At 38.8% G+C, this 22,165-nt stretch overlaps 2 protein-coding genes across 9 annotated transcripts in view; both read left to right on the top strand.

Annotated features, from left to right (window-relative positions):
• The first annotated feature begins 3 nt into the window (after nt 1–3).
• Nucleotides 4–8,897, top strand: ACYP1 (acylphosphatase 1). Of its 8 annotated transcripts, none has more exons than XM_036737293.1 (4): nt 32–355; nt 4,744–4,835; nt 5,051–5,163; nt 8,425–8,585. In XM_036737293.1, the coding sequence occupies exons 1-4, from the start codon at nt 85–87 to the stop codon at nt 8,450–8,452; spliced, it is 504 nt and encodes a 167-aa protein (XP_036593188.1). In that variant the 5' UTR covers nt 32–84; the 3' UTR covers nt 8,453–8,585. The 8 variants fall into 8 exon arrangements, with proteins under 8 accessions (XP_036593186.1, XP_036593188.1, XP_036593187.1 ...); XM_036737292.1 differs by having other exon boundaries at nt 4,741–4,835; XM_036737291.1 differs by lacking the exon at nt 5,051–5,163 and having other exon boundaries at nt 4–355; nt 8,425–8,882.
• A 2,739-nt stretch (nt 8,898–11,636) lies between these two features.
• Nucleotides 11,637–22,165, top strand: part of MLH3 (mutL homolog 3) — a 35,895-nt gene continuing 25,366 nt past the window's right edge. The window contains exon 1 of the mRNA XM_036735972.1: nt 11,637–14,990. Coding sequence (XP_036591867.1) covers nt 11,693–14,990 — 3,298 coding nt within the window. The 5' untranslated portion in view covers nt 11,637–11,692. The remainder of the gene's footprint in view (nt 14,991–22,165) is intronic.

The following is a 22,165-nucleotide window of genomic DNA, read 5'->3' as shown; positions in this document are numbered from 1 at the left end:
GGCCTTTTGCCCTAGACCTGAGCCCCAGGAGGCCACGCATTCTCCACGTGCACCAGCCTCCTTGACTCTGGTAGAGGAGCGTGCATGGGTCCGCTAGCCCCGGTTAACAGGCCTCCGAAGGGCCTTTCCCAAGGACCTTTTGAAACAAGAGAGGGCTCCAGAGCAGACCGGAAACCGAGAATGAAAATGCACCTAGAACCTGCAGCCGGGGTTTTCATTGCGTCAGAGGGGGATAAACCAAGGTCCCCAGCAATATCCTTGTGGAGAAGAGTTCCTGTGTGTGCCTACTACCTAGCAGGCCTAGGCATGCTGGTGTCTTCTCTTAGTTCACTCAGCAGTGTTATTCCTTTAACAGGTATGCCTATATTAATCTGCTTTCTCCAGGTGCTTTACCTCGCCAATGAGTAAGCTGCGTTGCTGGTTTTACTGGCTATGATTTTTAAAAATTATCTTTTTTTCTCATATCTTATGGCCAGTGCCATTTTTATTGCGCTGACTCCCAAACTAGCTTGCCCATCCCTTAAGGCCTACTCAGCTAAATGTAACAGTCATGAGGATGTCTACTGGCAAAATCAAAATAATCCGTTAAACAGACTTGCACCAGCATTAAGAAGGCCTCAGTAAATTGAGAACAGAAGGCGTTTTCTTCATGCTTTGGTTCACTTTTGCAAACGATTTGGAAGAGTCTTCCTGTTTTAGAGTATTTACACAAAAATCTGTACATGTTAAACTTAAAATCCCAAAATGTTATATTTACTGTAATATCATTCACCAGTTTCAAGTTGAGCCTGGTTATTAAGTTCTGCTGCAAACTAAAAAAGGAACAAGTAAATGGTGAAGATAGCAGCCGTATAAGGTACATATGACAGTGGAAAGGAAAACGGACCCAGGTACGTGCAGTGGATAGTGCTAGACCTGGAATTAGGAGGTTGTTTTGGTCGTTTTCAGTAGTGCCTGACTCTTCTGTGACCCCATTTGGGGTTTTCTTGGCAAAGATACTGGAATGATTTGCCATTTTCTTCTCCATTTCATTTTACAGATGAGGAAACTGAGGCAATAGGGTTAAGTGACTTGCCCAGGGTCACATATCTACTAATCGATTTTGAACTCAGGTCTTCCTGATTCCAGGTGCAGAACTCCATCCACCATGCCACCTAGCTGGTGTTACTAGCTGTGTGACTGTGGACAAATCATTTTTGACTTGTTTGCCTCGGTTTCTTTAATAGTAAAATGGGAATAGCAACGCTTGCCTCACAGGTTTGTTGTGAGGAATTGATAATATTTATGAAGTACCTGGCACTATATAAATATTCATCACCTTTCCCCCTTTCCTGGTCATCAAGGAGCCTATATTTTTGTAGGATATTTAAAGCTAGAAGGAACCTTAAAGGTTATCTAGCCTAGAGCTAACAAACGGTCCTCCATGTGTCCACACCACTACAAGTACAGCTTGCACCAGATTAAAAATGTAATTGGGAAATATTTAACAAAATAAATAAAGATAAAATGATAAAAGTGATAATATTACATTTTAAAACTAAGACAATGTGAGGCTTACACGGACCTTTATATTTCATGGCCCCGGTTTCTATATGAGTTTGATGCTACTGATCTAACCCAATCCCCATATTTTACAGATGAGGAATCTGAATGCCAGAGAGGTTAAGTGACTTGTTCCACTTGTGGTGGTATAAGATGGCAGAGGCAGAATTCTAATCCAGATACTCTCATTCCAAATCCAGTGTTCTTTTGAGGGCAACACACTGCCATCTCTGACCTTGCCACTTATTAGTTGTTGGGCCTTGAACCAATCGTTTAAACTTAGTGTCAGGTGCCTCATTTATCAAATGGGGATAACCACCCCACCAGGTTGTGATAAAAATACTTCAGAATATTAGTCAATGAACATAAAGCTTAGCATACAAAGCTATAAACTCCCTTTAAATAGCAACTTAAAGAATGTTTTTGACTGATACTTAAAAGACCATTGATCCTATAAGAACTAATACTGATACTGCATATTTTTACTTAGTTTCATTCTGTAAGCAAGGTTATAGTGCCTAAGTATAACCACTTCTCCTGCCCTTCATTCTCGCTAGTAGTTGGTAGCACCCTAGTTGGCAGCTTCCAGGGGTGCATTGAGGCTATAGAAGCATCTTCTCCAGCCATCCAATCCAACCAGAAGTTCACGTGTCGTTTCAGAGTGGTGACAGAGAAATAAAGAAGGATAGGACCATAGACCTGGAAGTAGAGAGAATGGTAGAGGCTATCTCATCTAACCTCCTCTTTTTACAGATAAGGAAACTGAGGCATAGAGAGGCTAAGTGACCCATGCACACAACTGGGAGGGAAGTATCAGGGCTAGGGCTTTCTGAATTCAATCCCAAGATTCTATTCACTAATCCGAACTACATCCCTGAACTCCGGCTGGTTCATCAGCTGCTACCCTGTCTAAGGGAATCGTGAAAGGGAACTGGATAGTGCAGGTGTTCTGAACTGTTTTTGTGGCTTGGGACCCTTTGGCAAAAAACTTATCTCCGCCCCCCGCCCCTTCCCACGATATTTTTAAATGCATAAAATTAAATGCATAAGATTACAAAGAAAACCCATTATAGTGAAATCAAGATGTGATTCTTATCCCCACTCAAGTTCAAGAACCCCCTGAAATCCCTAGAAGGTGGGGCGCAGGTCGTAGATACCAGGGAAGAGCCGCGAGGGGGAGATGCCAAGGGCCCAAGCGTGTCTCCCACCTCCCCTGACTCGGCAGCGCATCCCAGCTCTTTCGCGTCCCTCTCAGGTGGGAGGGCTCCTGGCCCAACTGGCTGACCCTGATTGGCTGAGCTGGGCCACAGGCCTCTCTAGCCGGGAGTGGGGGAGGAGGAGGACTGGAACTCGATGCTCTCCAGGTACCAGCGGTTGTGACCGCGAGCCGACGGTTGGGTGGAGTGCTCAGCTGCCCGCCCTGCGGCTCCTCCGGGGGAAAGCCGAGCAGGGTGAGCCCGGGAGGTCTCCCCACCCCCCACCCTCTGGGGGGGATGACTGGCATGAAATGTTGGTAGAAAAGGGACGAGGCTGAGGGGCGGATGAGAGGCAGGTGAGCAGCGTCGGGGGTGGGGGTGGGGTGGGAGGAACGGGACAAGGGAGCAGGCGCCCCACCGAGATGCCCCACCCCCTCCCGGGCTTGTTGGCCAGTGTGGGTCCTCCAGGGACTGTGAGAGGGGTAGGGGGCGTCCTTCCTGCTAGGCGGGGGAGGTAGCGTGGATGGCACCTTGCATTTCATGGAGTTTGTAGATGGTTGATAAATGGTTGATGACGGACTCTGTGGCCCCAGCTACCAGCGCAGAGCATGTGACATAGTATACACTGATGACACCCAATTTCTGCCAACTAAAGCACATACACAGGCTATGGGGGACGAGGGGAGAATCATGCTGGGAGGGGTTATAGTTTATCTCTGTGTATACCGTCATATACATGCATGCATGCGTACATGCAGGTGTGTGTATATCTGTGTGTATGCATGTACTTCTATGTATTGCGTCGTGCGTGCATACTGTGCTTGTATGTATATGTGGGGCCGTTAGGTGACACAATGGATTAGAGCTCTGGGCCTGGAGTCAGGAAGGCTCATCTTCCTTTATTCAAATTCTGCCTGAGACACTTACTGGCTGTGTGACCTGGAGCAAGTTATGTAACCCTGTTTGCCTCAGTTTCTCCATCTGTAAAATGAGCTGGACAAGAAAATGGCAAACCACTCCAGTATCTTTGCTAACCTTGGGCCACATAGAGTCGGACAACAACATATGTACACACCCACACACTATACATTGTGTGTGTGTGTATATACAGTGTGTATTTATATATACATATTGTTGCATTGCATATACATGTGTGTGCATGTAGTGTGTAGATATACATAAATATGTACAGTATATGTCTATGCATGCACATGCATGTATATGTATAGGCACATGCCATTCGTGTGTGCATATAGATGTGTGGTATGTGTGTGCTTATATACACATACTGTGCAAATAGACATGTGCATGTGTGTATGCATCTATGCATTGTAAATGTGTGTATGCACACATGGTGTGCATGTATGTACATTTTGTACATGCTTTGTAATGTGCAAATGTGTATTATATGTGTGTATGCACAATGGACACAAACATGGATATATGTACATACATATATAATTACATATGTGTATATGTGTCTTACCCTTACTTGATTCCAATTGAAACATTTATTGTCAGTCCCCTGCATTCAGAGCACTATGCTAGATTTAGTAGTGGGAAATGCAAAGACTAAGATAAGATTTCTACTAATACAGAGTTTACTGTCAGGTTCCTTTAGGGCACTTTTTGTTTTCTTTTTCTTCCTTCCTTTTTATTTTTTATTTTTTTCATTGTCTTTGGCAAGGCAGTCAGGTTTAAGTGACTCACCCAGGGTTACACATCTGGAAGTGTCAAGTGTTTGAGGTGGGGATTTGAACTCAGGTCCTCCTGACTCCAGGACTGGTGCTCTGTCCACTTCGACACTCAGCTGCCCCTCTTTCTTTCTTTTTAAAAAGTCTTCCTGAGACTTTTTACTGTACAAGAGTACAGTAAAGGCTCAATAACTGCTTTAAGTTTTGTTTTTTAAACAAATGAACAATAAGGATTGAGACTCAACGGTGTGACAACTGTCCAGGGTTGGACTTGTTTTTGTACTTCTTTTGCTTTGCTTGGTCACCAGCAGGTCTTACCATGGCTGAAGGACACACCCTGTTGTCAGTGGATTATGAAATCTTCGGGAAAGTCCAAGGTGTATTTTTCCGAAAGTACACACAGGTAAGTGTTCCACACTGGATTTGAAGATGCCAAATAATGTTCCAAGGAAATAAGAAAATGTTTTCGTTGATACACATGAGCTGTCCATTTTGGGGATGAGACTCTAAAGAACTAGTCATTAAAGCAGTAAGGCATAGGTTTGGTCGTGAGCTGTATTTTATCCTTTTCATTCTTTTTGTTTTAATCTATTACCTTTGTATTACTTGTGTATCTAGGCAAGGCAGGAATACTCCTTCCTTGAAGGAAAAGAAACACTTCGCAGCTCTTCCTTTTACAATATTAAACTAATTTCAACACTTAAAGACATCAGAATTGCTTCTCGTATTCGGTAATTCCACATTTCTCTTTCTCTAATAGATACTGATATTTTTTGACATTGCTTTTCCAAGCCTACCTTCTCAGAGAAGTTTCTAAAAGGAAACATTCCTGGTCTGTTTCTTTATGGAGTATAGAGCTTTGTCACAAAAGAAACTTCTTTAAAAGTTCTGTGTGTGCTGAGTACCTTTATTACCTAAATGTAATAAAAGATTATTTCCTGAGTTACACTTTCTAATTCTCTGTCCGGTTTTAAATGTTAAGATAGAGTTTCCATTATGTTCTGAGGAAATCCTGCAATTTAAAGTATCTCTATTAGATTATACATTATATTCATTACCATCAGCCGCAGTGAATATTTGATGAACTATATGTGTATGGAACTATTACTTCTGTGTATTTATCTGCAAGCTTGAGTATCTGTATTTTGTCCTGTTTGTTATTCATTTTAATACTCGTGTTACCATTTTAAAGAAGAAAATCAAGCAAAGTGTTATTCCCCCATATGATTCTTCCTTGCCTCTTATCAGCTGAGTGAAATTAAACTTATCAAGTATTTGTTGTAAGGCCCACTATGTGTTGGGTGCTAGGAATACAAAGATAAAAAGAAATTAACCAGCCCTTAATGAAGTTATATTCTAATGGAAGCAACTTCCTAGCTTTCAAACAACTGTTGTTGCCATCAGAAACTTCTCTTATTACAAACTGCATTGTCTATAACAAAGTAGGTAAATATTTAGTTAAATTAAGGGAATAGCCAGCTAATTTCCACAATCTCTGCCCTGCGTACACACATCTCCTTCTCTGCGTACCCTTTCTATTCTGGAGAGGCCAGACTATCTTCCCTTCTTCCCCATCACTTTAAACCTGACTGAGGAAATAGGAATAGTGAATTGGAGCTGTAAAACTAGGTGATCCTGATTTATTGGAACTGAGGTGCTTCAAACTCAAATGTCAATCTTGAAAGGAAAAGAAGCCCTAAATGTAAGCACCATCTTTCACTTGCACATCGTTTTCTTTCCTCCCTTTCCCTCACAGACACAAAGAGCATTCTTTAATCAGAATAGGATTGCTAAAAGAGAAATATTGGAAGAGGTAATAAATGACATTTATATCTTAAAGTTTATAAGGTACTTTATGAAATACAGTACTTCATTTTAGCCTTACAACCCATGAGGAATGTAGTACCAGTACTATTATCTTCATTTTACAGATGTGCAAACCTAAAGCTTAGACATGAAGTGACTTGAATAGTTTCCTCTTGATTCCAAGTTCATTGCTCTTTCCTTGGGGCCATACTGCCTCCACTGGGGCTGAAACCTCCTATTTGTGTTGTTTCTTCTATTAGAATGTGAGCTCCTTCAAAGCACAGATTGTCTTGCTTTTTTTTCCTAATTGCATCCCCATCAATTAGCCCAGTGCATTGCAAACAGTAAGTACTTAATAAAAGCTTTTTTTTTTCCCCAGCCATTCATTCCAGGAATATGCATTCCAATTAGCTTTATCATTGATTGTTCCATAACTTATGGCTGGTCACTGTTCTTTAGAAGTGAATGGAGGTGAGACTCTCAAAGACAAGCAACAACCAAGGCCTTAGATGGTGGCATAATTTCTCCTATGATTTAGAATAAAGTGCTGCTAGCAAGAGAAAGGAGGGAAATGATGTGATATAATAAAGTTTTTAAAAGTTCACTTTATAGCTATGTCACATCCAGATTGTAAACTACATTTTTTTTAAAATTTGTACTAAAGTTTAATCGTGATTATTGCTAATCATGAAAATAATTAAGTCTTATTGTGCTATCTGCCATAGAAGTGGAGTGCTGTCTTGGAACTATATGAATGACATTTAGATACAAGTTATGTTGGTGAAATTTGTTCAACTAGTTTAAATTCCCTGGTATGTATTTGCAACAGAAATTGTGGCTTATGTGGGCAAATTAAAATAATTCATTGGGATTCTTCTAAGTACAATACTTTTTTTTCAGCCTACATTTACAAACTGAATCTGTCAGCAAAAGTAATTCTGTTGTTTAAAAAGTAAGCATAACAGGTGAAAGTAATGTCTAAAGAAATATTGGTCTTTCAACTTAGGGCAGTGGGATACTGGCAAATGTTTTAACATCCCCGGTTGGGGGCAGGAAGTGGCGGGGATTGAAGCAGGACACACACTTTTAAGTTTACTCTGCATTATCAACATTTTCTGTACCACTTTCTGTAGTTGAGAAAATCAACAAAACAATAAATCAAGCCCTGGTTTGTAGCATTTGCTAGTTTCGGAGGTATAAATGGCTAAGAGATTAGAGAGAGAGAGAGAGAGAGAGAGAAACACACACACACACACACACACACACACACACACACAGTGTGTTTTATTCATGTTTTTTTCTTCAGCTTCCAGGAAATTGGTCTTATTTAGCCTAAAGAAAAGAAGTTTTAGGGGCAATTTCATAGAATTTAATAGAATCAGACACTTTAGCCCTAAAAGAGATTAATGATCATCAAGTCTTATCTTCATAGATGAGGAAACAGGTTTACTTGTCAAGGTCAATGAAAACCTTAGTGCCAAAGCTGAGACTAGAATCCACATCTTCTGATTCCTGATCGAGTGTTCTTTCTATCATACCACCAAGATCTCCCAAGCACATGAAGGTTATTACACCAAAGGTAGTGACCAGTTGCTCTTCTCTAACTTGAAGAACAGAAAATGGATTTCAGGGGCACCATGAAAGATTTGGATTAGACATAGGAATTCCCTAACAGTGATAGCAGTGAAATGTGTTGCCAGGAAAAGTTGGGAAATATTTAAAAACATGATGAATATTCTCCCATTTGGAGTAGAGGTCGTGAAGGCAGAAAGAGGAACTAAATGACCTTTTAGTATGGCTTGCAGGTTCTCTTATTTTTTTTCCCCTATGCCCAATGGATTCTTGACTAGGAAAGGGAGAAATTAGCATGCATAATCAAAAGTGTGCTGAGAACAAATGGATAACCTCCTGGGAGGTTTTTGAAAATAGAGGTTTTGTGCTTGCATCTCTAATACTAATGGTTGACAGTTTTTATGTTAGTGGAAAATTCTGACCCCTGGTGTTAATAGGGTAAAGAAAGGAATAGGGTTCAGATGGCTAACACCCTTATGTTAGAGTCACAAGGACATCCTTGTCCTGTTGCCTTTGTGTTCTAAAGGATTCTAAGCCAAATTTCTGACCACAGATTGTGATTTCACTTTATTTCAAACAGTCTCTCTTAATTCAACTCTGTTTTTTTTCCTTAGGCTGAAGGTAAAAAGCTGGGACTGGTAGGCTGGGTCCAGAACACTGATCAGGGCACGGTACAAGGACAGATACAGGGTCCCACTGCCCAGGTGAGAATCATGCAGGAATGGCTTAAGACAAAAGGAAGCCCTAAATCCCGCATTGACAAGGCAAAATTCCACAATGAGAAGGTCATCCCGAAGTTGGAACACAAAGATTTCCTAATTGTGAAATAGTATCAAAAGACAGTATTTTTCCTAGTGTAATATGAGTATATGCTTCTTTGAGATCGTATTAAATTTATTATTTTGTCATCTGTGTTGTTAATATGCAGAAATATTTGTTATTGTTAATATTTAGGTGGTCATTTAACATGTTATTTAAAGCAATTTCAAATATTTGTTGGATGTAATAGGTAGACCACTGTAAAGGATTACAACTATAAACAGGAACTTAATAATAAAGAAAAAAAGGCAATTGGATCCCTAACTGGTATTTTTATTGTCTTTACTGGGAGTTTCTTCTGATAAAATATATAATAATGATAACAAAAATATAAACAAGAGATATACAATGTGACTTTGGGAGAAAGGCCTCTTAATGGCACTTCAGCTGCTGCAAAACAGACAGAAAAGAGGTGCATTCCAGGAGTTAGGGACAGCCAGTGCAATTAGTACAGATACCAGAAAATAGTGTCTTGTATGAAGAACACAAAGCCCAGTTTGTCTGATTCATAGTGTGTAAATCAGTGATTGTTAGGGTAGTGGTCCGCTCAACAAAGTTTGAAAGAGGAATGTTTTTTTGGGAAAATATACTGAAAAGCTCAAAAACATTCTGTGAATTTTTAACCATTAATGCCACACACAAAAAGGTGACTGACTTAAGTCTTTGTGCAAAATAATAGACTATTAAGGCTGGAAAGGGCATTATGGATCACCTGGTCCACCCCTTGCCCTCTCATTCTATAGTAGAAGCTCAGACTCACTGTATGAGTGCGTCACTTATTTATTCAGCCTAGGAGACACTCATTATAAACTCAATAAGGGTTATTACAGCAGTTTGGCTATTTCTTCAACAAGTACTTATTAAGAACTTATGATTAGCAATATGTGAAAAATACCTTATGAGCTTTTTAATAAAGTAGGTTCCAATGAAAATGAGACAGAAAGCAAACTCAAATCAAGTCACTTCACTGGGCTCCACCTCAGGTTTTATTTGCATCCACATGGGTTGCATTTATTAATGATCAATAACGAGGGACGGAGTGGGCTGATTAAAAGAAATGAATCCTCCAAAAAGATTGATAACTTTTAGTCACCTAATTAGTAACACTATGCCATGATGTCAATTACATATGCCTGGAAAGTGATAAATATCGTTTGTACGCTGAAATCTTGAAGTAAATTACCTCCACATTTCCTCCACCCTGATTCTTGTAAATCCACCACCCAAAAAAAAGACACTGTCCGGAAGATACCCCTTTGCCCAGAAAGGGCAGGGTATCAAGAGAGAACTACGACTCCCAGAGTGCACGTGGGCCCTCACCTGCGTGCGCTTCCGGTCTCCGTGCGCGCTTTCGTCACTGTGGCGGTCGGTGAAGCTACCATTAGAGGTGACTGGAAAGCGAGGGAAGGGAGGAAGAATCGAGGGTATTTCGATCGATTGACGGGCGCCTCCAGGGGGTGTTTGGGCAGCCTCCGAGCAAGGCTCTTCTGCAAACATGCCTTAGTTTCCTATGGTTGGGTGTTTGGGGAGGATGGTTTGGTCTGGGGCGGAGTTTAGGGGGAGGGGCGGGGTTAAGTAGAAGAGGGTTGTGAAGGGGAATGAGCCCCGCGGGATCGGGCTCCGAGGGGGCGTGGTCTCCCAGGGAGGGAAGTGACCTGCCCGGCGTTGTTGCGACAACTTTTTCCGAGAAAGAGGGGTAAGAGATTGGGGGAGTTTCTTAGGAATTTAAGGAAGAACGTGTTTTCCCTTTTTGTTCTCTGGTGCTTTGGACCTTCCCAGTGGAAAGGAGCGTCTTCATAATAAGGGGTCGTGTGGAGTTGAGTGGAATCAGAGCGTTATTAGATTCCCGTTCTCGAGGTGATGTGATGTCTCAGCACCCGCCCACTTCAACAGTGCTGATGTTGCTTGGTCACTCATTTTTTTTTCTGTACATTTTCTGGGAAGCTCAGTCCCTGTTGTCCTTAGGTCAACAGTTGTCTTAAATGGGTCATACAAGGTAAAAGTCAGAAAATTTAGAGCCAGAATAGCTCTTAAAGAAGATCTTTCAATTAATTTTAAAGATGAGGAAACAGACCTCGACTACTGAGTTGACAGGAATTGAATTAAGATGTAACAAAGTCACAGTTTAGTAGCAGAACTGAGATGATACTACTAAGTTGTTACAAATGTAGCAACCTAGAATATATAAATATGGAAGTGGTAATAATGCTTCTTATCCTTTTCCCCCTACATAATCATATCTAACATTTATAGAGTGCTTAATAGTATTTGCCAGGCACTGTGCTAAGTTATTTAATTTGAACCTCACAACAACTCTGGGAGGGAGATTTTATTACCACCATTTTACAGATGAGGAAACTGAGGCAAATAGGTTAAGTGACTTGCTCGAGGTCCCACAGCCATCAAGTGTCTGAGGGCAAAAACTCAGGGCTTCCTGGCCTTAGGCGGACTATACTACCTAGCTGTCACATCGTGCAATATGACTTTTTTTTTTTAAAGTAAATTTACTCAGGTTTCCCTAATCATCTTAAGTACACTAGAAAAAGTTTACCATAATCCTTCATGGAGTTTCACATCATTCCAAAGCCATGGTTTTTGCATAGATACCATGAAACTAGATAACAAGTGGAATTTTAAAAAAATAATTCTTCCTATGTTTTCCATAGTGGATTGAGTTTATTCAGCTGTTGATTGTGAAATAACTAGAATTTCCTTTGTCTCTATTGTAGATCACTTTTGGGATCGAATACTGCTTTGTAGCACATTAGACTTAGAAAGGGGAGAAACTTGTCATGAGGATTATTGTCTTATACTATTAAATAGATTTCACTAAATAAGAGAAGTTCCAAGATAATTGTCTGTTAACATGGGAGAATGATATTTGTTGTAAATAATATGCATAATCAATGATTATGACAAAACAGATGTAATTATGTACCAGATAATTTGATACAAACTAAAAAGTTTTAAAAATCATCAGAGCCTTAATTTCCTTTTTTTTCTCTAGGGAAATATTTCTGATCAGAAAAAGATACCGCATCTCTTAGCAGTTTTCTACCTGCCATGATCAAGTGTTTGTCTGAGGAAGTGCAAGCTAAACTTCGTTCTGGTGTGGCTGTCAGCTCCCTTAGCCAGTGTGTTGAAGAACTTGCCCTCAATAGCATTGATGCTGAAGCAAAATGTGTGGCTGTGAGAGTAAACGTGGAAACTTTCAAGGTTCAGGTTGTAGACAACGGATCTGGGATGGAAAGGGATGATATAGAGAGTGTGGGAAAACAGTATTTCACCAGCAAGTGCAAATCTGTACAAGACTTGGAGAACCCAAAGTTTTACGGTTTCCGAGGGGAAGCAATATCAAGCATAGTAAATATGGCCAGTGTTGTAGAAATTTCATCCAAAACAAACAGGACAGTGGAAACTTTTGTGAAACTGTTTCAGAATGGGAAAGCCCTGGAAGCTTGTGAAGCTGAGTTGACTAGGCCAAGTTCAGGGACAACGGTTACTGTATGTAACCTATTTTACCAGTTACCAGTGAGGAGGAAATGCATGGATCCCAGACTGGAGTTTGAGAAGGTTAGGCAGAGGATTGAAGCACTCTCCCTCATGCACCCGTCCATCTCCTTCTCCTTGAGAAATGATATTTCTGGTTCTATGGTTCTTCAGCTCTCCAGAACCAAAGATACATGCTCTCGATTTTGTCAAATTTATGGATTGGGTAAATCACAAAAGTTGAGAGAAATCAATTTTAAATATAAAGAATTTGAACTAAATGGATATATCAGTTCTGAAGCACATTACAATAAAAATTTGCAGTTTTTGTTTGTGAACAAAAGATTGATTTTAAGAACAAGGTTGCATAAACTCATTGACTTTTTATTAAGGAAAGAAAGTATTATTTGTAGGCCAAAGGGTGGCCCTGCAAGTAAGCAAATGAATTCAAGCCCTCCTCGGCATCGGCCAAACACAGAACTCCATGGGATCTATGTAATCAATGTCAGATGCCAATTTTGTGAGTATGATGTGTGTCTAGATCCAGCAAAAACTCTAATTGAATTTAGGAACTGGGATACTATCTTGGCTTGTATTCAGGAAGGGATAAAAACTTTTTTAAAACAAGAGCAATTATTCATAGAATTGTCAGGTGATGACATTAAAGAATTTAATGAAGACAGTGGCTTGACCTTATTCAGTGCTATTCTTCAGCCTGTGGCCTCTGATGAAAAATGTGTCCAGAACAGTTTTCAGGAAGCATGTGAAAATATCATGGATTCATATGAAATATGTAATATGAAGTCTAAAACTGTGAAAAGAAAAGCTGCTGTGGAAAACATTACTTTAAAGACTTGTAGGAGTGAAGAAAACATCAAACAAATAAAAGACAGCCAAGGGCTGACCAACAGTGGATCAGATGAAATGTGCTTGAATGACATGATAGAGTCATCTGTACCTTGTCAAGATGGTATCTGCTCAGGACCACATATCTTAACACAACAGGAAGCCAAATTCACAGATTCTGAAAAAAATACTAAAAATATTTGTTTAGAACTTGAGTGTTCAGAAAATCACTGTGGAACCAGTTTAGAAAAGTTAAAGAGTTCTTGTTATACTCCACATTACCTCAAGGACAGTGAAGAAAATCCATGTCTACAAAAGGAAAAGACCAATGATAATGGAGTAGTTGTTACCAGCATTTCTGGGGGACAACAACAGAGACTTAAATATATGCCCGAAATGGCATGCAAATCCCCACCTTTTGGGAGAATACTATTGGAGACATGTGATACACTTAAAGAAGATGAAAGAACAAAGAGAGAATCTAACTGTGATACAGGAAAGACAGTTAGTAGTTACGGACAAGTTCAGCTATGCTCCACTGGCTTTATAACTCATGTGATGCAAACCCAACAATCAAAAGCATCTGAAATGGACTTTACATTAAAAAATAATTTCCAACCTGGGCCTATTAGTGCCAGGCAAATATTTGGAAACAAAACCCAAAGTTCAGTTGAGACTCCAAACATAGACTTAAATATTAATTTAAGTGAAGAATCTGCTAAACCAGTCAACCAAAATTTTTGCTTAGCAAATATGAAAGATGGGCCAAAAAGCAAGACCATAGGAAGCTATAAAAATGAGACACTTTCCCAAAAGAAAAGCAGTAAGCAATCACATACAAGTAACTTGTTATCTAATCCTTCCTTAGCTTTTCCTTGGAATGTACACGTTTCAAATAATAGGAAGAAAACAGAAAAACTGATTGGTTATGCCAAACCCTTTGCTCATAAGAAACCAAACTTGTTTTTACAACCAGTGTCTTTAGAGAAGTTTAAGAGACAATATAGGAAGGCTGAGAGTCCTTTACCTACAAGAGTTCAGGTTATTAATAATGATTTTGAAATAACTGCCAATAATGGTTCCCAAGTTGAACCTGACTTTTCCCAGAAAGGGAATAGCCACATAGACCACTCCAATATTTGCAAAATTCCAACTATAAATAACAATGAATCCAGTGATAGTGACCAACCAGTTAGTCACATCCTCTCAGAACAGTTTCCAACTTCCAAGAAAAAGGAGATATGGGAGCAACAGAATGCCTGTGTGAGAGAAAGTCCTATAACACTGACAGACTATTCTCAGCTTAACAGAAAACCTTTGAATGTTAATAGGCCATTGGGATCATTAGCATCTAAGCTATCCAGAATGAAAGGTCACAACGAAGAAGCTTTAATTACTGAAAGTACAGGACATTCTAATGACTCTTGCCAATTGGGCTCCAGTATAAAAGACAGTAGCTTATGCAATGTGTTAGCCCAGGAGTCTCATAAGTTACCTCATAACATGCACAAAATAACAGGAGATAGTAGCCTCATCCCAGATTCAGACACTGTTGTGCAAGATAATACCTATGATAAAAATACAAATTCACCTTTTACTAACCAGTCATTACTAATCAGTACAACAGAGGACTATCCAATGAGACATAATGTTCCTTTGGTGTTATCCAGGAATGAGCCTTTTGAAGTCTGTGAAGACCCAAGTATCACCACCATATCTTCAGAACAACAGTTGGAAACAGCCAGCCCTCCCAGCACAGCCTTAATAAGTCATGTAGACATTTCAGCAGATGATCAAACTGCAGCTTGTTTTCAGAAAGAGGATACCAAAGCAAGAGTTTCTAAGGATGAAGAGTCAATGGCACCTTCCTTTGATTGGCAACAGCATTTTGATTTGTCACTGGGTAGAACGGTCTATGTCAACAAAATAACTGGACTTAGCACATTCGGTGCCCCCCAGAAGGAAAGTTTGGTCAGTTGTACAAAAGACCTAACAACCATGGCTGTCAATGTTGTCTCCCGAAATGGTAGGTAGAAAGTTTCTTTTCAAAGCAAATGTGTTATAAATATGAACTGCCCTAAGAGGAAATATAAAATAACCGCTCTTTGCATGAGTAAAATCAGTATCTTGAAGATGTAATGCACAGCTGTAAAATATTCCCTCGGAGAAAAGTGTAACTGTAGCGAATAATAATAGCTCCCATTCAAATAATGTTTTAGGGCTTGCAGAGTCCTTACCATGCATTACTTCATGTGGTCCTCACAGCCCTGTGAGGTTGGCGCTCTCTTTATTCCCACTTTACAGATGAGGAACCTGAGGCTCAGTGACTCACCCAGGGTCACACAGCTGGTAAGTGCCTGTACAGACCAGATAGCTGTTCTGACTTTGTGTCCTATGATATCTGAAAATTCCCTTGGTCAGAAGCAATTAAATTAGCAATACTGTGAAATTCTGATTGATGTAATTCACACATCAGGGACATGATTGACATTTACATTATAAATCATTGTATTATAGTGGAAGCGGTGATGTAAGCCTAAGACCCATTATGATCCCTGCCACCCCAGGAATTATCTCCAGTGCCTTTGCAGTGCCAATAGTAGCATTATTTTTTAAATGATTTTTATTTATTTAGTTAAATATTTCTCAATTATATGGAAAATATTTAAACAATCATTTTTCAGAATTTTTAGTTCCAGATTCTCTCCCTTTTCCTTCCCCTCCCACCTCCTTGACAAGGCAAGCAATTTGATAATGATTATACATGTGAAATCATACAAAACATATTTCCATGTTAACCATGTTGCAAAAGAAAGCAAACAAAATAAAACAATGAAAATAAATTTTAAAAAAGGTACGCTTCAATCTGCATTCAGAATTCATTAGTTCTCTCTCCAGAGATTGGTAGCATTTTTCATCATGAGTCCTTTGGAATTGTCTCGGATCATTGTATTGATCAGAGTAGCTAAATCTTTCATGGTTGATCATCCTTACAATATTGCTTTTATTGTGTACAATGTCCTGGTTCTGCTCTGTACTTGGCATAAGTTCTGAAGCCATCCTGCTCATCATTTCTTATAGCACAGTAATTTTCCATCACAATCATGGACCACTCTTTGTTCAGCCATTCTCCAGTTGATGGGTGTCCCCTCAATTTCCAATTCTTTGCCACCTCAAAAAGAGCTGCTGATTTTTTTGTGCAAATAGGTCTTTTTTCCCTTTTCTTTGATCTCTTTGGGATACAGACTCAGTAGTGGTATTGCTCAGTCAAAGGGCATGGACTCTTTTATAGAACTTTGGGTGTAGTTCCAAATTGTTCTCCAGAATGGTCGGACTACTTCACAACTGCATCAATACTGAATTAGTGTCCCAATTTTTCCATATCCCTTCCAGCACTTATCATTTTCCTTTTGTGTCATATTATCCAATCTAATAGATGTGGGGTGGTGTCTTAGAGTTGTTTTAAGTTGCATTTCTCTAATCAGTAGTGATCTAGAGCATTTTTTCATGTGATTGTTGATAGCTTTGGGGAAGCTAGGTGGCAGAGTGGAGAGAGCACTGGGCTTAGAGTCAGAAAGACCTGAGTTCAAATGTGCCCTCAGATGCTTAACTATGTGACTCTGGGCAAGTCACTTAACCCTGTTTGCTTCAGATGCTTATCCATAAAATGAGCTGGAGAAGGAAGTGGCAAACCACTCCAGTATCTTTGCCAAGAAGACCCCAAATGGGGTCACAAAGAGTTGGATATGACTTAAACGAATGAACAATAACAAAATCAAGAACTTTGAATTTTTCTGAAAACTGCCTGGTCATATCCTTTGACCTTTTATCAATGGGGGAATGGCTCTTATTTTTACAAATTTGACTCATTTCCTTAAATTTGAGAAATGAGGCCTTTATCAGAGAAACCTGTAAAAAAAAAAAAACCAAACCTTTTTTTCTGTTTTCTTTGTTCCTTCTAATTTTAGCTGCCTTAATTTTGTTTATGTAAAAGTTTTTAAATTTCATATAATCAAAATTAACCATTTTACTTCCTATAATCTTCTCTGTCTCTTGTTTGATCATAAACTCTTCCCTTATCCATAGATTTAACAAGTACATTTTTCCATGCTCCCCTAATTTTCTTAGGCTTTCACCCTTTATGTCTAAAATCATTTAACCATTTTGACTTTATCTTGGCATGAGTGTGAGATGTTGGCTTATGCCCACTTTCTGCCAACCTTCTTTCCAGTTTTCCCGGGAATTTTTGTCAAATGTGGTATTCTTACCCCAAAAGCTGGGATTTCGGGGCTTATCAAACAATAGATTACTATAGTCATGTACTACTGTGTATTATATATGTAATCTGTCTCACTGATCCATTACTGTATTTCTTAGCAGATTGTTTGATGATTGCCATTTTCTAATATAGCTTGAAATCTAGAACTGCTAGGCTGCCATCCTTAACATTTTTTTTATTGATTCCTCTGATATTCTTTACCTTTTGTTTTTCCAGATGAATTTTGTTACAATTCTTTTTTAGTTCTATAAAATAATTCTTTGGGAATTTGATTGGTATGGCCGTAGTTAAGGAAATTAACTTAGGTAGAATTACCATTTTTATTATAATGGCTCACTCAGCCTACCCATGAGCAATTAATATTTCTCCAATTGTTTAGATCTCTTTATTTGTGTGAAAAATGTTTTGTAGAAGATGGCGGCTGAAAAGGAGGGACTAGTGTGAGCTCCCCGCCTAGTCCCTCCAGAAACCTATAAAAAATGTCTCTGAACCAATTCTAGAACTGCAGAACCCGCAAAAGAGCAGAGGGAAGCAGGGCTCCAGCCCAGGACAGCCTGGATGGTCTCTGGGTGAGGTCTATCCCACATGGAGCTGGGAGTGGAGCGGAGCAGAGCCCAGCATGGGCAGTGCAGACAAACCAGACCAGGAGCCAGGCGGAACATGCCCTAGCGCCCTGAATCAGTGAGCTGCGGCAGTTACCAGACTTCTCAACCCACAAACACCAAAGACAACAGAGAAGGTTAGTGGGAAAAGCTGCTGGAGTGGAAGGAGTTCATGGTTCGGCTACCGCCCGGGGGCAGTGGAGGTGGGGCAGCTACAGAAGTACAGCTACAGTTGCTTCCTGCCCCAGGCCCACCTGGTGGGAGGAATTAAGTGGCGGATCAGAGCAGGAGTGCAGAGCCTGCTGAAGATCTAAGTCCAGTCCAGGTTGGGGGTTCTTGGAGAAGGAGGAGTGCTGGTGTGGCAGAGCTGGTGCATCCCCCCAGGCTTGGAACACAGAACTCTTTAGTCTACAAGCAGTCACACCCCGCTGAAAAACTCAAGGGTCAAGTTAATTGGTTGGGAATATGGCCAGGCAGCGAAAACGCACCCAGATTCAGTCTCAGACCCTGGAATTCTTCTTTGGTGACAAAGAAGACCAAAACATACAGCCAGAAGAAGTCAACAAAGTCATAGAGCCTACAACAAAAGCCTCCAAGAAATACATGAACTGGTCTCAGGCCATGGAAGAGCTCAAAAAGGATTTGGAAAAGCAAGTTAGAGAAGTTGAGGAAAAATTGGGAAGAGAAATAAGAAGGATGCGAGAAAACCATGAAAAACAAGTCAATGACTTGCTAAAGAAGACCCCAAAAAATGCTGAAAAATACACTGAAGAAAACAACACCTTAAAAAATAGACTAACTCAAATGGCAAAAGAGCTCCAAAAAGCCAATGAGGAGAAGAATGCCTTGAAAGGCAGAATTAGCCAAATGGAAAAGGAGGTCCAAAAGACCATGGAAGAAAATACTACCTTAAAAATTAGATTGGAGCAAGTGGAAGCTAGTGACTTTATGAGAAATCAAGATATTATAAAACAGAACCAAGGAATGAAAAAATGGAAGACAATGTCAAATATCTCATTGGAAAAACCACTGACCTGGAAATAGATCCAGGAGAGATAATTTAAAAATTATTGGACTACCTGAAAGCCATGATCAAAAAAAGAGCTTAGATATCATCTTTCAAGAAATTATCAAGGAGAACTGCCCTGATATTCTAGAGCCACAGGGTAAAATAGAAATTGAAAGAATCCACCGATTGCCACCTCAAATAGATCCCAAAAAGAAATCTCCTAGGAATATTGTCACCAAATTCCAGAGCCCCCAGATTAAGGAGAAAATACTGCAAGCAGCCAGAAAGAAACAATTTGAGTATTGTGGAAACCCAATCAGAATAACCCAAGATCTAGCAGCTTCTACATTAAAAGATCGAAGGGCTTGGAATACGATATTCCGGAGGTCAATGGAGCTAGGATTAAAACCAAGAATCATCTACCCAGCAAAACTGAGTATCATGCTCCAAGGTAAAATATGGATTTTCAATAAAATAGAGGACTTTCAAGCTTTCTCAGTGAAAAGACCAGAGCTGAATAGAAAATTTGATTTTCAAACACAAGAATCAAGAGAGGCATGAAAAGGTAATCAAGAAAAAGAAACTGCAAGGGACTTACTAAAGTTGAACTGTTTTGTTTACATTCCTACATGGAAAGATGATGTGTATGATTCATGAGACCTCAGTATTAGGGTAGCTGAAGGGAATATTCATATATATATATACACATATATATATATATATATATATGTTTATGTATATATGAGTGTGTATGTATGTATATATGTATGTGTATGTGTATATACATATATATATTTATATATATATATGTAGAGAGAGAGAGAGAGAGAGGGCACAGGGTGAGGTGAAGATGAAGGGAAGATATCTAAAAGAAACAAAATCAAATTAAGGGATGAGAGAGGAATATATTGAGAGAGGGAGATAGGGAGAGATAGAATGGGCTAAATTATCTCACATAAAAGTGGCAAGAAAAAGCAGTTCTGTAGGAAGAGAAGAGAAGTCAGGTGAGGGGGATTGAGTGAATCTTGCTCTCATCAGATTTGACCTGAGGAGGGAATACCATACATACTCAATTGGGTAACTTACCCCACAGGAAAAAAGGAGGAAGAAGAAGATTAAAAAAAGGGATGATAGAAGGGAGGGAAGATGGGAGTGGAGGTAATCAAAAACAAACACTTTCAAAAGGGGACAGGGTCAAGGGAGAAAATTCAATAAAGGGGGATAGGTTAGAAAGGAGCAAAATATAGTGAGTCACAACATGAGTATTGTGGAAGGGTTATACATAATGATATGCATGTGGACTATGTTGAATTGCTTGATTAGGGAGGGTGGGTGGGAAGGGAAGAGGGGAGAGGATTTGGAACTCAAAGTTTTAAAAACATGTTCAAAAACCAAAAAAAAAAAGTTTTTGCATGCAACTAGAAAATAAGATACACAGGCAATGGGGTGTAGAAATTTATCTTGCCCTACAAGAAAGAAAGGGAAAAGGGGATGGGAGGGGAGTGGGGTGACAGAAGGGAGGGCTGACTGGGGAAGAGGGCAACCAGAATATACACCATCTTGGAGTGGGGGGGAGGGTAGAAGTGGGGAGAAAATTTGTAATTCAAACTCTTGTGAAAATCAACGCTGAAAACTAAATATATTAAATTAAAAAAAAGAACAACAACAACAACAAAAAAAAAAAGAAAAATGTTTTGTAATTGTGTTCTTATAATCCCTGTGTTTGTCTCAGCAGGTAGACTCCCAAGTATTTTATATTATCTATGTGTTTTTCAAATAGAATTTCTCTTTCTATCTCTTCCTGTTAAGTTCCATTGGTAATATATAAAAATGCTAATGATTCATGTGGGCTTATTTTATATCCTGCAACTTTGCTGAAGTTGTTAATTGTATCACTTAGTTTTTTAATTGATTCTCTAGGGTTTTCTAAGTAAACCATCATATCATCTTCAAAAAGTGATAGTTTTGTTTCCTCATTGCCTATTTTTATTCCTTCAATTTCTTTTTCTTTTCTTATTGCTAGCATTTCTAATACAATATTGAATAATAGTGGTGATAATGGACATCCTTGTTTCACTTCTCATTTTATTTGAAAGGCTTCAAGTTTCTCCCCGTTTAGACAATGCATATTCTTGGTTTAGATAGATACTACTTAGCATTTTAAGAAAAGCTCCATTAATTCCTATTCTTCTTAGTGTTTTTAATAGGAATGGGTGTTGTATTTTGTAAAAGGCTTTTTTGAATATTGATATAATCCTATGATTTTTATTGTTTTTATTATTGATAAGGTCAGTTATGCTGATAATTTTCCTAATATTGAACTAGCCCTGCATCCCTGGTATAAATCCCATCTGGCCATAGTATATGATCTTTGTGATATATTGCTGTAATCTTTTTCCTAGTATTCTATTTAAAATTTTTGCATCAATATTCATTAAGGAAGTATTTCTATAGTTTTTTTTCTTTGTTTTTGATCTCCCTGCTTTAGATCTCAAAACCACATTTTTGTCATAAAAGATGTTTGGTAGGACTTCCTCTTTACCTATATTTTCAAATAGTTTATATAGTATTGGGATTAATTGTTCTTTAAATGTTTGATAGAATTCATTTGTAAATACATCTGGTACTGAGGATTTTTTCTTAGGGAGCTCATGATGGTCTGTTCAATTTCTGTTCCTAAGATAGTGTTATTTAAGTATTCTATTTCTTTTTCTGTTAATCAGGACAGTTTATATTTTTTGTAAATATTCATCCATTTCACTTATATTGTTAGATTTGTTGTCATATAATTGGGCAACATAACTCCTAATAATTGTTTTGATTGGTGGTGAATTCACCCGTTTCATTTTTGATGTTGGTAATTTGGTTTTCTTTTTTCTTTTTTTAATCAAATTAACTAATGGTTTAGCTATTTTATTGGTTCTTCATAAAACCAGCTCCTAGTTTTGTTTATTAGTCCAAAGATTTTTTTTACTTTGAATTCTATTAATCTCTCCTTTGATTTTCAGGATTTCCATTTTGGTGTTTAATTGGAGACTTTTGTTGTTTTTAGCTTTTTTTTTCAATTCATTGATTGGCTTTTTCTCTCTTTTGTTGAGAGATTTAAACATAAATTTAAATATAAATAAATTTAAATATAAATTTTCCTCTAAGTACCTGCTCTGGCTGCATCCCACAAATTTTAGGGTGTTGTCTCATTGTTGTCATTCTCTTTAATGAAATAACTGATTATTTCTATGATTTGTCCTTTGACCAACTCATTCTTTAGGATTAGATTATTTAGTTTCCAATTAAGTTTTAATCTATACTTC

The sequence above is a fragment of the Trichosurus vulpecula genome, chromosome 8 (genome assembly GCF_011100635.1).
Source record: "Trichosurus vulpecula isolate mTriVul1 chromosome 8, mTriVul1.pri, whole genome shotgun sequence".
Taxonomy (NCBI): domain Eukaryota; kingdom Metazoa; phylum Chordata; class Mammalia; order Diprotodontia; family Phalangeridae; genus Trichosurus; species Trichosurus vulpecula.
Note: the sequence above shows the minus strand (reverse complement) of the source record. Positions and strands in the feature narration are given on the sequence as shown.

What these genes read in the sequence shown, in the direction of transcription:
- ACYP1 (XM_036737290.1), top strand. Translation starts at nt 85, where the DNA reads ATGGGTCCGCTAGCCCCGGTTAACAGGCCTCCGAAGGGCCTTTCCCAA. An exon ending in CAGTGTTATTCCTTTAACAG is followed by an intron (nt 356 to 4,740) that starts GTATGCCTATAT and finishes CTTGGTCACCAG; the next exon opens with CAGGTCTTACCATGGCTGAA. An exon ending in TTTTCCGAAAGTACACACAG is followed by an intron (nt 4,836 to 8,424) that starts GTAAGTGTTCCA and finishes TTTTTTCCTTAG; the next exon opens with GCTGAAGGTAAAAAGCTGGG.